General features: G+C 41.1%; 1 protein-coding gene across 2 annotated transcripts in view; it reads right to left on the minus strand.

Annotated features, from left to right (window-relative positions):
- The window catches only part of TMEM245 (transmembrane protein 245), an 81,414-nt gene extending 71,555 nt beyond the window's left edge, over positions 1–9,859 (minus strand). The window contains exon 1 of one of the 2 annotated variants that reach the window (XM_017814907.1): positions 9,290–9,859. In XM_017814907.1, the coding sequence (XP_017670396.1) occupies positions 9,290–9,844 (555 nt within the window). In that variant the 5' untranslated portion in view covers positions 9,845–9,859. The remainder of the gene's footprint in view (positions 1–9,289) is intronic. The other variant, XM_017814906.1, reaches the window with a different exon arrangement.
- Positions 9,860–14,351: the final 4,492 nt, after the last annotated feature.

The following is a 14,351-nucleotide window of genomic DNA, read 5'->3' on the forward strand; positions in this document are numbered from 1 at the left end:
GTGAGAATCTAAATGAAACAGGGTCATCAGTGGCACCCATAGGGCCACGAGAAGACGGAGCACAGCACCACTCGTTTCAGCACAGAGCAGTTTGCCAGCTCCTGTGTTCCCATCCAAAGGGACAAAAGGAGCTTTAAGCCAAAGAAGCCATTAGGAAGCAAGGGAAAAACTGCTGTTCCTCAGCAGTGTTGGTCCACAAAACAGAGATGCCTTTAAATGACTTATAACATGTAAATTTATCATATATTTAACTAAAAAAAACAAGGAGACGAGAAGGCATCAGCGGCAGCATATCAAGAAACAGAAGCGGTCATTTGGGGTTTGCTGCTTCTAACTGCCTTCTACAACTTTGCTTATCAGATAAGTCACAATACAGAATTCTAATTATGAATCCTGAGATGAAGAATTTGAGCTTGAAAATGCTGAAAAAAAGGAAGCAGTGGCAACAGGAAGTGAAAAGCTGCTACTCAGGAGAAGGTATGAAATAAAAGAAGTACAAAAACCTGCAAAAATAAAGACTCAGTGTTGCATTCTTAAAATTAATAAAGACATTTCTGGCTCAAATTCAACAAACATTCCCTATCCATAACTAGTTAAACCCACCTTCAAATTTACACTTATAAGTCCATAAATCCCAATGTATTTTTAAGAGAATTTCTATTAACAGAATTTGCTGAATCAGACATCACTGTAAGAAGTAAGAATGCACAGGCAGAGATACAGAACAAGTAATAAGGCAGAACACAGAAAGAGTTTTCACCTCTTTACCTTGCACTATCTGCCTCATGCTGAAGATGCAAGAGTCCCTGTGAAAAGCAGGTTTGTACAACTACTTCCATTTATTTAACTGGTGTAGAGGAAATCTTAACTGTACTGAATCAAACAGACAAGCAGTCATGGTCTCTGGTAACTTCAGAGGGAATGATCACACATGTAAAGTAATTTAAAACCGCTTAAGATATGTGAACAAAGGTATACCCTTTCCATACTAATCTTTCTAAGCAAAGCAGATCGCTAACTTTTTTCCCTGCTACCTAGCTCTAGCTTTTCATCAATACAGCTCCAAATAGCTTATGGCCAAGTGTGGACTCAAGACAAATGTTTAAAACTAATATAACCCATGGACATTAAGACTAAAGTCATAAACAAACAAAAATTTTTATTGGAAATGCACAGCAGCACTCCTTTAACAGCATAGGTTTGTAACGAATTCAGTCACAAGGCATGGGCAGCACAGCTGTAATTGCAAGAGGTAACTCATCACAAAGATGCTATCCTACTTGCTAACATCAGCTACATAGCACCTTTGTATGACAAATCTTCCAGCATCAAGTAGATTTTTCTCTTTAGTTTTTAAATTTAATGACAAATTACAAATGGGAGACTCAGTATGTTCAGTAATTTAAACTGTCTGAATAAAACCAAGCCAAAAGTAGGAGGCTAAGAGGGAGTAAAACTGTTTAACAGCCAACAAAGCCAAACACATTGCACTTTTAGCCATGCATGTAGCTGAACATCACAGGGTTTAGGTATTCAATAATCTTTTGTGTTGTAAGTTAAAATAATCGACCAGTTCTCATTTCTAAAAGCTTAGCAAACGACCCAAGTAAAAGTATTTATTTCTACTGAATAGAGAGTAATAGCTTACTTTAAAATAAACAAGTTGCCTTGTTCCAGAGATCAAACAATAACAATCCTGAAGCAGTGTAAAAAAAGCCTATGTAGTCAACCGACTGGTGACAAAAGTTTAATTTCAGTGACACTCTTTATTGGTTGATGTGATGGCCAAGCACTTTCCTACACTTCAAGAATCACTGCACAGGAACTAGGGTAGCCTACTTCCAACAATTCATAGTTGAAAGCAACTTACAAAGCAAATTAAGCTAAATTGACACGGACTAGGATTTCATCCCATACTGACTTGGCAATAGCATACTGTTTTTTTCTTAACTCTTTAAAGGCATATTACATAATCTTTCCCACTTTTTCAGGATGGTCTCCAAAGGTTTTGGCTTCAAGACAATGAGAATATAAATAGCCTCTTTACTACTATATGTCCTTCTCAAGAACTGACATAATTGAAAGAAAAAATAAAAGATATTGACTACTTTCATTAAAATTAAGCTACTTCTATTATTGCAATGAAACTGGAATTGATAAAATTCTATGCTAGACCAAAATGTCTATAAATTTGATTTAAAAGAGTATAGAGCTAACCAGGTAACTAATTCATACATTTCAGACTTCACAGAATGCATTAGCTACCATAAACTATTGATTTATCAAGCTGTAGTCAGTTTGCAGATGCCTGTTTCACCATGTACTCTGAGATTTTGAATCACTACTCAATCACAATTGTTATTTACAAATGTTATCTTAATTGTGTGAACAGACAGTAAAGACCTCATTTTCCACACCTGCTTTGTATTTTGTAGCATCCCTCAAAAATTGAACAAAATATTGTTTTGCCTTTGAAGTAAAACCACCTGCTTCCCTGAACAAATAGACGTAAGACTGCAGTTCTTGGATTTTGGCATCTATTTCTGTGTTAAAGTGGTAAATTTAAGAGGCCAGATTTAAAGATGCCTTAGACAAGTTCTGAAGGGCTTCATTTCTCTTTAAATTGCCAACTGGAGGCAAAATTACACCATAGAAAGATTAAGCTTTTATGTTAAACACAATCATCTGCTTCAGTGATTTTTCTTTTAAATTTTAATTTTGGAAAGCCTAGGATTCATCAGAATGACCATATCACCGACGTTACTGAAAGTCTATTTCCCGTTACTGTTCAAGTTGAAAGATTTGAAAATCTGAGCCACTCGTTTGGCCTTGGCATCAGTTTTCAAGAACAAACTCAAACTCAACTTTTGACAACGTTTATATTGATTTATATTGGAGAGTAAAATCCTTTATCTACACGGTTCCCTCCCTTTCTTTCCTATCAACAAGTTAATCTCAAAGAGGGAGGTTTAACAGATGAGCTCATTTAATAGCTCACTGCTACTGAAAGCGGCAGTTCATTCTCTCTTACTGCCAGTTGGGCGGTCCCACCTCTTCTGCACAACGGGTTTAACATTCATCCAGCCAGCTCAAGCTCCCTAAGCTCATAAAAAACTATCTGTAATTCAGTTATAGCAAAACAGGCTCACAGAAATATGACAGGGCAACTGAAGCATATGTCAGAAGTGGGATAAGCAAGAACAGTTCTTCACTGGTAGCAAAGCTGTTGGAATGATTTAGTCTTTCTTGGAATGTTGCCCCAACAACGTAACATATGGCAGCAAACACATTCCCTACCTGCTTCATGTGCCTTCTCAGGCAAATGGTGTGATTCTTGGGGTGGTCCTATGCAGTGCCTGGAGTTGTATTTCAATGCTCCTTGTGGGCCCCCTCCAACTCAGGATATTCTATGATTCTATGAACCACCTCACAGTAAACACAACAGTGAAGACTGAGAAGATTAACTAACAGCTACTTCTTTTGATATATGCCCTGCCAACTTTCCAAAATTTTTCAGTTTTTAACAAGTCAGGACCTACTAAATGAGGTGTTTCAACTCTCGTTTTCTAGTTGTCTACAGTCTCCCTTGGCCATTTTGAAGTGGTATTTTTTTCCAGGCTGCTCTTTTCAACTTGAAAATCATACAGCAAGGTTTTTAGGGTTTGGTTTATGTTTTGGTTTGTTGTTTGTTTTTTTAATTGAGATTTAAATTTAAAACTGCTTGATGAAACTACAGATTTAATTAAATTGCTTTCTATTTTCCAGTTTGTTTCAGCATTTTGAACCAAGAAAAAGGCCCTAACTACCTCATCACTTCCCTTTAGCATTTTAAAATAAAATTTTCATTTGAAAATAGAGATTTTCATTGTTTTTTCTTAAAATAGAAAATCCTTATAAACACATTGACTACACATTAACACAGCACTTTCTCAAACTTTTAGAACTGTGCTGTAGTGCAAAGCTGGTTCAAAGAAGTGATTTTATGATACAAGTTCATCATTTCTATATCTTCCTCCTCAGCAGTGATGAAGGCTGGCAAAGGAAAACAAACCTACCACAGAAGCTGAGCAGAATACTGTTGGACTTGAAAAATGCAGCAACACACAGCACTAAACCAAACTGTGTTTGCCTTCAAAAAAATCAGTGTTTTCTTCAGCTTTCTGTTCATTTGAAAATGGTTTTATAAACAATATAAAAGATAATAAGGAGGCGGGTGATGAATTATGAAAATGTCATTTTGACTCAAATTTTCAGAAAATTAATTTTAGGTGGCTATACTGCATATTCCTTGGTATACAAGAGGAAATATCCCACAGTGTGTAGAGTCTGGCAGAGTAAGAATGTGTAACTGTCCTTCATTCAGCATGGAGAAAGCCTTTGTCAAACAGATCAAACATGCGAGATGTTTGATCATCATCATTTTTGTTCACCTCAGAGCAAAGTCAACCACCTCTTCCCTTCACTAAGGAAGCCATCATTTACCTAAAACAGGTTCTAAGTGAACACAAGTAAGTTATTCCTTGCCCCAGGTCCAAAGGACTAGAATAGTGCACCCATTCTGTTTGTTCTAAAACCCCCAACTTTGACATATACCCATGTCAACATGTTTGGCATTAAAACACACAGACTACTAAACCACATGAAACAGAAACATAGTGTTGACTGAGATCACCCTCTTTTGAAGGGACAAAAGTATGAACCCATAACTGAAACCTGGGGGGGGGGGCAAACTGACCATCAAAATCTACACCGGCACACATGGGTTAAAAGTATTTTCAATGTGTCCTGCAACGTTTCCTACACTGTGAGTTTAAGAAAGAAAATATTAAATATAAGATATCCAGAAGATTGCAGTTATGGATGTCAAAAATATTTCTCCCTTAGCTCACTTCTCCTGTCTTAATACAAAAGTTACTTATGAGAAACTCACAATAAAAACACTATTTAGAAATCAAGCTTAGCAAGATTCACTTGCAAAAAGAGGTTTTATGAAGTACATCAAATTCTTTCCCTGCAGACAGATACCACTCTCTGAAACCTTTATGGTGACACTTTTGCAAGAGATGGCTCCTCAACATACACAACTTCTTCACTTTCTTGTTTTACTATATAGAGTATAGTTAAAATTTTGCTGGACAGTTCCAAAATGATCATTTCTTTGAGAGGTGGTAGAAAAAGAAACATCATTGTGTTCAAATACATATAAATACCAATAAATAACTAATATTATGTAGCATATATCATTAGGTTTTAGGCTAGTGTCAGCTTAGAGTTTGGGGCTACAGTTCATGCATATAAATCAAAACAAGCTCCTAAGCCTCTTCAAGAAAGGTACTTCACTGCATGCTCTTCCAAAACTGAGGGTGGGTGTGGAAGGGAAAAACAACAGTAGAAAATAAAACATTATCAATATCTCAGACTTTCCCTGCCGCTCCTCATCATGTTTTTAAGTAGGTCACATGTGGTCTCTACACAGTTTATCTCTACCAGGTTGTGAAAATGAGCCAAAACCTGTGGTTTTCCTAAGATATATTTACAGTCAGTACCTGTCTGTATGATTTATAAGCCAAGATACCATAATAATAAAGGATTATAAACAGTGGAAAGAATATTTAAGAACTTTTTCAGGTGTTGTTTGGGGGTTTTTTATGCTGGGCAAGTTTTAGAAACCTGCAAGCCTGCTTTAAGGAGAAGGAAAAAAAAAAGCTACCCAAAACACTCAAAAAATAGAAATTGTATGCACATCAAAAATCAGAACTGTGTTTTTCCCATTTGTAGCTATTCCCACATTATGGTCAAACTATGGTCAAACCCTTTCTTTTGCTAGAAGAAAACCTGCCACATTAGGCGAACTTGACAAAACATAGATGCTTTTCTGCCTCCACAGTAAAACTGTGGAAGCCAAACATCTCAGGGCATGTGACTCAAAGCATTTGCCAGGAAGTACGCTTGAAAATATCAGTGTGGAAGGGCTACTTAAGGACTGCTGACATCTAGTGCCAACACAAAAGGAGGTTTCCCCGGTGGATGTCTTTGATAGATTCCTTCGTGAGGAACAGACAGTCCATCGGCCAAAAGAGACAACGCATACTTCGACAATATTCCAGTGTGGAAATACCATGGGAAATGGTGTTACAAGATTTGCCCAGCACTGTAGTAAGGATAATATTGTTTAAGTCCTCTAACTGCATGTAAACCCTAGAACAACACGAGCTGTAGCTAGTACAATCAGAGATATAAAAATACACTGACACACACATAGGAGTACACAGTTCTGACTCTGACCAATAACTTGTGACAAACCAAGGAAGAAAGGCTGGCCAGCAGAAAAAGATTTTGACAGCCCTGTAATCAAGTTCACTACAGAGAATTCTGCCCATTATGATTATATCAAATTTAATTTACTAAGATGAACTTCAGAGGCCACACAGAGCAGCTGTATAATTCTTTACATCTGCTTGGATCTACTATCCATTTTCCAAACAAATATGAGCATGTGAGCTCTTCTAAAAACAAAACAAAAAATACAACTAATAGCTGTCATTTGCTAAGTGTAAAACGTAAGCCTAAAGGAGTTCAAACTCTTGCCACAAAGCAGAAGAATCTCCCATACCTTAGATACAGTGCTGGACACAGGCATACTTCCTACAAAACTAGGGCAACAAGGTCATCCCAGGTTAGTCTTCAGAAGGTATGCTACCTGTAAGGGGAACCACACTGAAACTGCTGCAGCATAAAAGCATGTAGGGGTATATTCAGTCCACTATAGGACAAACTCCTCTCCTTTCCAAGAAAGAAAAGAAAGAGTAAAACATTCTCATTTCCTGTTATATGTAACTGAAGTTCGTGTAGGGCCCTCTACATAAGGCTCCTGCAAACAACCCATAGAGAAGGCTAGAGTCAGAGCAAGGAAATCATCTGGAATTTTTAACCAGCTTTTAAATTTAAGGCCCAGCAGACTACTACATTTCTTGAGCAAGCTTCTTCAAAGCTGATGGAGGAACTGTAAAGCACAAAGGGAAAGAAAAGGAGACCATGAGAGTGAGATGCTTGTAAACTAGCTTAAGATCTTGTTCTTCAAATGCAGTGTTTTGCAATCACCTATCAAACAATCTAATCATGGAGGTACCCAAGCTTGCAAATTCCTAAACTGCAGGTGAGACTTAAGAACCACAGACAGGACAGTAGCCACTTCCAAATCTTTCACTCATCAACACTATGAATGGCTTTTCAAGATTTGAGGACAACAGGACAAGAAAGCTCTTTAACATACTGGTGCCAACATACAGTTTACCATGTCATTATCACATGCAATTGCTGCATTTGAAGAACAGGGGGTTTTTTCCTGGAACTTCAGAGGAAAATTTCTGTCTCTGTATCACGGCCTAGTAGATAACATAAAAATACCTTTCATAAGAGAACACCAGAGTAGTATTCCAAAAATGCATAATTCTCATGATAGACATCCACTCACTTCTCTAGTACAACAGAGGGAACCAGAAAGGAACAAGACAATCATGCATACAGAAGGAGCCGTGGAGGATTCAGATCCCAGAGAACAGTACAATGGAGCAACCAACTCATAATATTTGAAATTCCTATGCAGCTAACAAGCAGAACATATGCATGTAAATAGCATCCTGCAATATAACGTGGCAAATAAATGGCTTTAAAATGCTTAACTGAAGTTAAAGCTGATAGTATTAACTGATCCAGCTCAGGGCTCCTCAGCAGAATGGATAAAATTAAGTTATCCTGCTACAGCTCTGAGATAATGCAAATCAAGTAACCACAAAATTAAAAAAAACTGGAATAGGAATACACTGCAAAGTGTATAGATGATGCTAGGCTGAATTGAGGTTATTTACAAAGAAAAGCCCACAGTTTCTTTCTCATAAAGAGAAAGAAACATAGGCAGCTTGCTTAGAAAGCTACTGCAACTGGTTTGCTTAGGGAAGTCTATGGCCAGTTACCTGGACACAAACACAAAATTTTCCGAAGGAACTCAAGCCAGAAGAGTTCTGGGAGCTTACTATCTTTGGCCCAGGTAAAATCTTACAGCAGTTCAATGAACACAAGCATTAAATCAGAAACACCAGTGCAAAACCAAAACATCAGAGACTGTGAAACAAAGTTGCACTGAGCATGCACAGTGCATTACAATCATAGTTATGAGGTTAAATCAGTGCAGCTTCCTTTAGTGCCCTGATATTTACTCAGCGTAAGCATGGCTTAATTAAAAAAGTTTTAATAAAAGCCTGGACTTAGTCAGGTCAGTTAGTGTAGCAATATCACCAATTTGTTAAAAATAAAGCGGGTGGGTTAATGCAAAGAAAAACCTTACACTTATCAAGTAAATTGTGTGGCAACAATTTAGTTTCCCATCAGTACCAAGCCACGCTTAGATTCCGCCACTACTCAACTGAAGATAAACACAGTTGGATCTTGCCTCTTTATAAAGAGAGAATGTGTCTCTAACTACTCAGTCTCAATTATACTTCTGAGGACAAAACAGACCATAAACACACATCCCCTGACATCTTCCAGCATATGACAACACTTCAAAACAGAAAGCCAAGAAGATCTCTTCCTCCAGTGTCTACCTTCAAGAGACAAAGCACATTCTTCAGCCTATTCTATTCACACTAGAAATAGTTCAAAATATCCTCTGTCAGTACATTCAGAAAAACTATTACCCAAGGGGGTGGGGGTATTTTGTTGCTTTAAAAAAATAGAGCAGCTTTTAAAGTCTTTGATACCAAGCAATCTGAGCATGCAATTGGACATCAGTATTTAAGAGTTCATCTTACTGATCTTCAATGCTTTCACATATCCATTTGCTTCTGATACGTAGTATTTTTTGCATTTTCAATTATAACTAGCAAAGTGCAAATGAGTTCTGCCAGAAGTTTTAACTAGTCTACCTACTGAACAGAACAGGGAAAAGTAGTCTCCCAGACTTTGTTACCGCAAGTAACATTTGACAGTTAAACAGCTTTAACTTTTTAACGTTCAAATTGAGCTTGCACCGCTTGGTATTTTAAGAACAAAAAAAAAAAACCCAAACAACCCAGTACACTGAGAGACAAGCCTTAAGGTGCCTTCCCCGCCGCCAGGTCACTTGTGGAGCTGAGCTGAGCTGCCATTTCACAAAACTTTAATATACACCTTAGAGCTCAACAAGCCTCGATGTTTGCCCAAGAACTGGGCTGAGTCACTTTTGACTTAACAGCATCTCCAAACTGGGGCACGACTAAACCACGGGTGCGGAACGCCGACACTCACTCACCCACTGGCTGCTGAAGTAGTCGAGCCCCTGGCAGATGAGGTGGGCGGCCTGTGCCAGCAGCACCTGCACACCCAAGGAGCTGCCCAGGCAGTACAGCCCGTAGAGCAGCGGCCCGCCGGCGCCCAGGAGCAGCAGGAGCCGCCGCCGCCGCAGCACCTGCTCGCCCAGCGCCTCAACGCCGTAGTTGGCGAAGCAGATGGGCAGGAGGAGGGCGGCCAGCAGCACGGGGGTGCGGGAGCGGTGCAGGCGGCCGAGCCAGCGCCGCCCCAGCGCGGTCAGCGAGGTCTTGAAAGGGTGCAGGAAGGTGCCGCAGAGCACGGCCCAGAGCAGCGGCCGCAGGAACGCCTCCAGGATGAAGTACACCAGGACGGCGGCGCCGCAGCACAGCCCCGCGAACAGCAGCGCCCCAGTGTTGTAGAAGGCCTGTTTGATCGGCTTCTCCAGCCGCGGCAGCGACATCCCCGCCGCCCCGCCCGGGCCGCCCAGCGACAGCCGCGGCATGGCCGCACCCGCGCCCTCCGTGCCCGGGGACCCGTCCGACCGCCGCTCCTGCATCGGCGAGGCCGGAGGGGCCGCGCCGGGACCCGCGTCGGGACTCGCGGCCGGAGCCTCGGCCGGAGCCGGCGGGGGCTGTGCTGTGCTGTCAGCCATGGCACAGCGCGGGGACGGGCACCGCCGCCGCTCCGGCCCCGCTGCCAGCGGGCGACGCGCAGCTGCCGCGGCGGCGGGCGAGGGCTTGGAGCGGGGCCGGGGCTGCCGGGGCTGAGGTGGCGGAGAGACGGCCGCGGCTGAGGTGCCGCCGCCGAGCGGCTCCGGGCACGGCGCGGGCGTGCACCCAGCCCGGCGGGAAAGGGGCGGTGCCGGCCGGGAAGGGTGCTGGGAAACGTAGTTCCGCTGCGGGAGAGCTCGGTGCCGGCCGGGAAGGGTGCTGGGAAACGTAGTTCCGCTGCGGGAGAGCTGGCGGCCGCGCTCCCTTCCCTCGGCGGCGGGACATGAGGGGCTGTCCTGGGGGCCCTTATCCCGCCGAGCGCGGGCCGGGGCTTCCCAGCGCCTTCCTGATGTTTGCTAAAGAAGGCGGCCAAGCGCGGGAGCGTGGAATTGCCCAGCAGCTTGCTGCATATCTTCATCCCCATCCCAGAAGTGCAGCCCTGTCGCTGCTGCTTCTTAAAACACTTTCCTATCCCTACTGCTGCTCTAGTCTCGGGGAGTAGAAAATTCGGAGCTTTGGAGTGTCATTCAGAGCTTTGGAGTGTCAGTTGGAGAGCAAGACCGGTTAGACTATCTGGAGAATTCTGTCTTGTCTGAACATGTTCTGGCACCAAATCATTTAACAAGGAAGCATCTGTGCTTTCACTGGGAATCAGGCCCACTGAAAAGGTAGTTGTTCTGTTTTTTTAGATCTGACATTTGTGATATTTGGCTGCATCAAGTGCTATTTGCAAATAATCTAGTGAGGAACTAATTTCCTGCAGCTGGCATACACCAGATCTCTGAGTCCAGGCATAATAGCGACAGCTAACATTTTACAGGTGGTCTAAATGCCTCTCTAATAAATACACTTGGTCTGAGCAACTTTTGCATGGGTTGAAATCTGTGATACTTGAACTAGCTCAGTGCTGGCACTGTGCTACTCAAACAGTTTTCCCTTTACAGCTTAATGCAACCCTTCAGCAGGTACTAAAGCTATTGTTAATGCTGCCATAAAACCCTCAGAGGGATCTTCCTCTTTCTTTTAAATGAGAGGCAGTGTCTACAACATAGTACTAAGGTCACATACCTCTGAACATGTAAAAAGTCCACACAGGAATTTGTTTTTTCTTTCATTTTTATACTTTCGGGGATTTACATGTATGTTTAACCTTATGTAATTAATGTTAGATCAGAGTCCGCCAGGACTTTGATGAAGCATTTCTTGCATAATGGATATGTTCTAAAGCTAACATTACCCTGAACGCAACTGTCTTTAACTTAGAAAGTGGGAATACATCTATTCCTACCCAAGCTTTTTAATGCAGAGCAATACAAAGACAACAGGAAAGGTAGAGGGTTTTCCACATGCTTCTTGTAACTCTGTTGCATCCAGAAGCCCTAGGTGGAACTGGGTCCAGCTGGTTTCCCAGAGCTTTCGCACTGCAGTCCTGGCTTGTCCGTGCTGCAAATCCTTTCCTGCCAGTTACACAGAAGTTCATGCTTGTAAAGGTTCCTCTTAGCTCCTGCAGCTACTTGTTTTCCTTTGCTGAACAGATCACAAGTAGATTCAACAAAGTGCTTTAATTTTATGTATTTATAAACCTACAGGCACTTCGTTTGATCCTGATGGTGATGAGGCATTACAAGCAGTTGTCCGTATGAGAAGCTTTTATTGAACCTTAAACTGATACCATCACTCTCTGCTCTTTGATCAGATAGATCTGCCTCCTGGCAGGGTGCTGAAATAGATATCAAGCACGCATCACTACCTGAACATTTTCTCTCTAGTTCAGAACCATGCCAAACTCAAATGGCTCATTACAATACATTTTATTGCATTAAAGTTCAATTAGCAACTGTCAATTAAGATTTACGCAGGGGATAGCAGAGAGTTGAAATCCTTCTGTTAGCTAAAGAGATGCCATCAAACCAAATCTTCATAGGCACATCCTTATTCCTTTGATTTTTCTTAACAGACTTGGGTAGCCATGTTCTTCAGGAAGAAAAATTAATGTCACCTCTTTGACTTGAGTGAAGCTATAAATATTGATTTACATAAGCCGTGGATTTGGTCCCTACTGTATAAAACCTTTCTCTTCCAATTATAGTGTTTCACTATCCTTTATAAACAACTAAACCTATCATAAAGGGGAAAAAAAAAACAAAAAACAAAAAACCAAACAACAATGCAATAAAATAAAGATTTCTAATTCATGTATTACCACCACATGAATACTTCAGAACAGGGACATGACCATAAACATCAGAAAAAAATCTCTGAAGTGACAGCTGAGGGAGGATGCGTGATCTTCAATCTTCACAAGACACACCCCAGCCTCTAAAACTTAATTTCACAACAGATTTCAAACAGCAACTGCAGCCTTAACAGCTGGGTTTTGTCTAAGATTTGAAACAGTAAGAGATTTTAGATTAGATGCCCATTTAGGTATAAATTGCACTGATACATTGTGGTTCAGGCATTTTTATGGTCGTAGATAAGTAGCACACCTCAGGCTCCTATACTACCAGAAATTCTCCAACAGTCTCTTCAGTTGTATTTTTGCTATTAGCGATTCTTCAGAGGTGAAGAGGGCAGCAAAGGAATGCTTTTGCGCCAGTGCAGAAAAGATGTATGCACCTTAAAGTACACATGTGGTAAGTATTGACAGTCTTTGGCGCTCTCCTATGTGGAGGGAAGTATAAAATGAGGTATTAGTAAGAGATAAACTCGTAACTTCTGTCTGCTTCTGCACTAGCAGCCATGATTTTGTGCAGTGAAGCCTTTTGAGTCCCCTTCAAGAGACTACAGACACCCCTAGCTCTTTATTCACTTGATGTTCAGTCAACACAGACCACAAGCTGTCTTACACACGATACCAAAATACTGGGTGCCGAGGTGGCCATGAAGCAGAGGAGATAGACAGTGGTGGCAACAGCAAGTTAATCACTGTTTACATCCAAAATGATCACATGAAGCTATGAAATAACTCAGAAATGAAGCCACAAGGTGTCAGCACTGGCCTGCGTGTTTAGAAAACAACTTTATCCTGCTTGAGAGATTTTGTTTTAACCTGCGTTACTGAACATTTGTGAAATGTTAACCTCAGTTGAGGTTAATCTCACTTCATTAATTCACCTCAGTTTAATGACAACGTTATACCATCTTCAGATCAATGAAAAATACTCAGTAGAAACTACTACAGTTTTGATAGTAGCAGAACAAAAGAAAAAAATTTTAAAGTTAATGATTAAGATAACTTTGTATCTTTATGTCTGCGAATCTTGGTAAGTATAAGAGGGGAATGAAATGCATGGTTGTAAGGCATAGCAGTCAACTGCATGTACACAAAAATGTTTAATCAGTGGAAAAAGCATGCAAATAGCACGAGTAAGACCTGTGGACCCAGAGCACTATCTTTCAGGTTAGCCCATGTGATCGCTGTGTGCACGGAACAAGAACTGGATATATAGAGATCTGAATAACAGAAGAATGTTTTGGATTCATTGGGTTTGTGACAAAATGCCTTACTGATCCATCAATGGTTACATACCACAAGATAAACAGAACATAATTTAAGACCCTCTACTGGGTATATTTAAGGCCTCTATTGACCATGATTGCTTGGACAGTGCAAGTAGGTGACACTCACGAGATCCATCCTTTCTTGCACCCTGCAACTACAGGGTAGCAATGCTACAAACACAACAAACAGACCACACAGTGTAAAAGCAATACATTTCTTGTTGCCCTGAGCCAACTTGTCTTCTCAGCCCACCAGAAAGGAGTTAAAATACCTGTTCAAACCTGAGAGATCTCAGAAATCGAAGCATCCCTGTTTGAGAGACTTCTACAGCTGCTTTTGCTTGCTGAGTATGATGGGACTTCCTCCTCTCTGTTGCTAATCTCTAATATAATTTAATTTTCTTCTTGGTCTGCAAAAACCTGTTCTGACTGCTTCAGGACCTACTCTGTCTGGCCAAGGAATAGGGCAGTGATGACAGCAGATAAAGAACACCCAAATTTGTAATATTGCAACTTGATCATATTTGTATCAAAAAGGTTACAAAAACACAGCATAGAGGTCACCACAGGAAACTCTACATTCTATATACTTACAGTAAGTTAATACTTTGTTAAAGTACAGATGATTACATTTATTTACAGCTTCACTGTGATTCTCATGGTGGAAAAAAAAAAAGTAGTCTTCTCACATCTGTTATTTGCTACTGTGACAAGCCTCACTGACTTAAATGGAATTACTCAGGCTAATAAATTCAAGCCCATGGCACAGGAAGGAATTGTTAACACAGGGCAGCAGCAGAGACTTCTTTAACCTCAGAGACTTTTCCCCCCTCCTTTTATAAATGTCAT

This window comes from Lepidothrix coronata, unplaced genomic scaffold (genome assembly GCF_001604755.1).
Source record: "Lepidothrix coronata isolate B3197 unplaced genomic scaffold, Lepidothrix_coronata-1.0 Scaffold47, whole genome shotgun sequence".
NCBI classification, from domain to species: domain Eukaryota; kingdom Metazoa; phylum Chordata; class Aves; order Passeriformes; family Pipridae; genus Lepidothrix; species Lepidothrix coronata.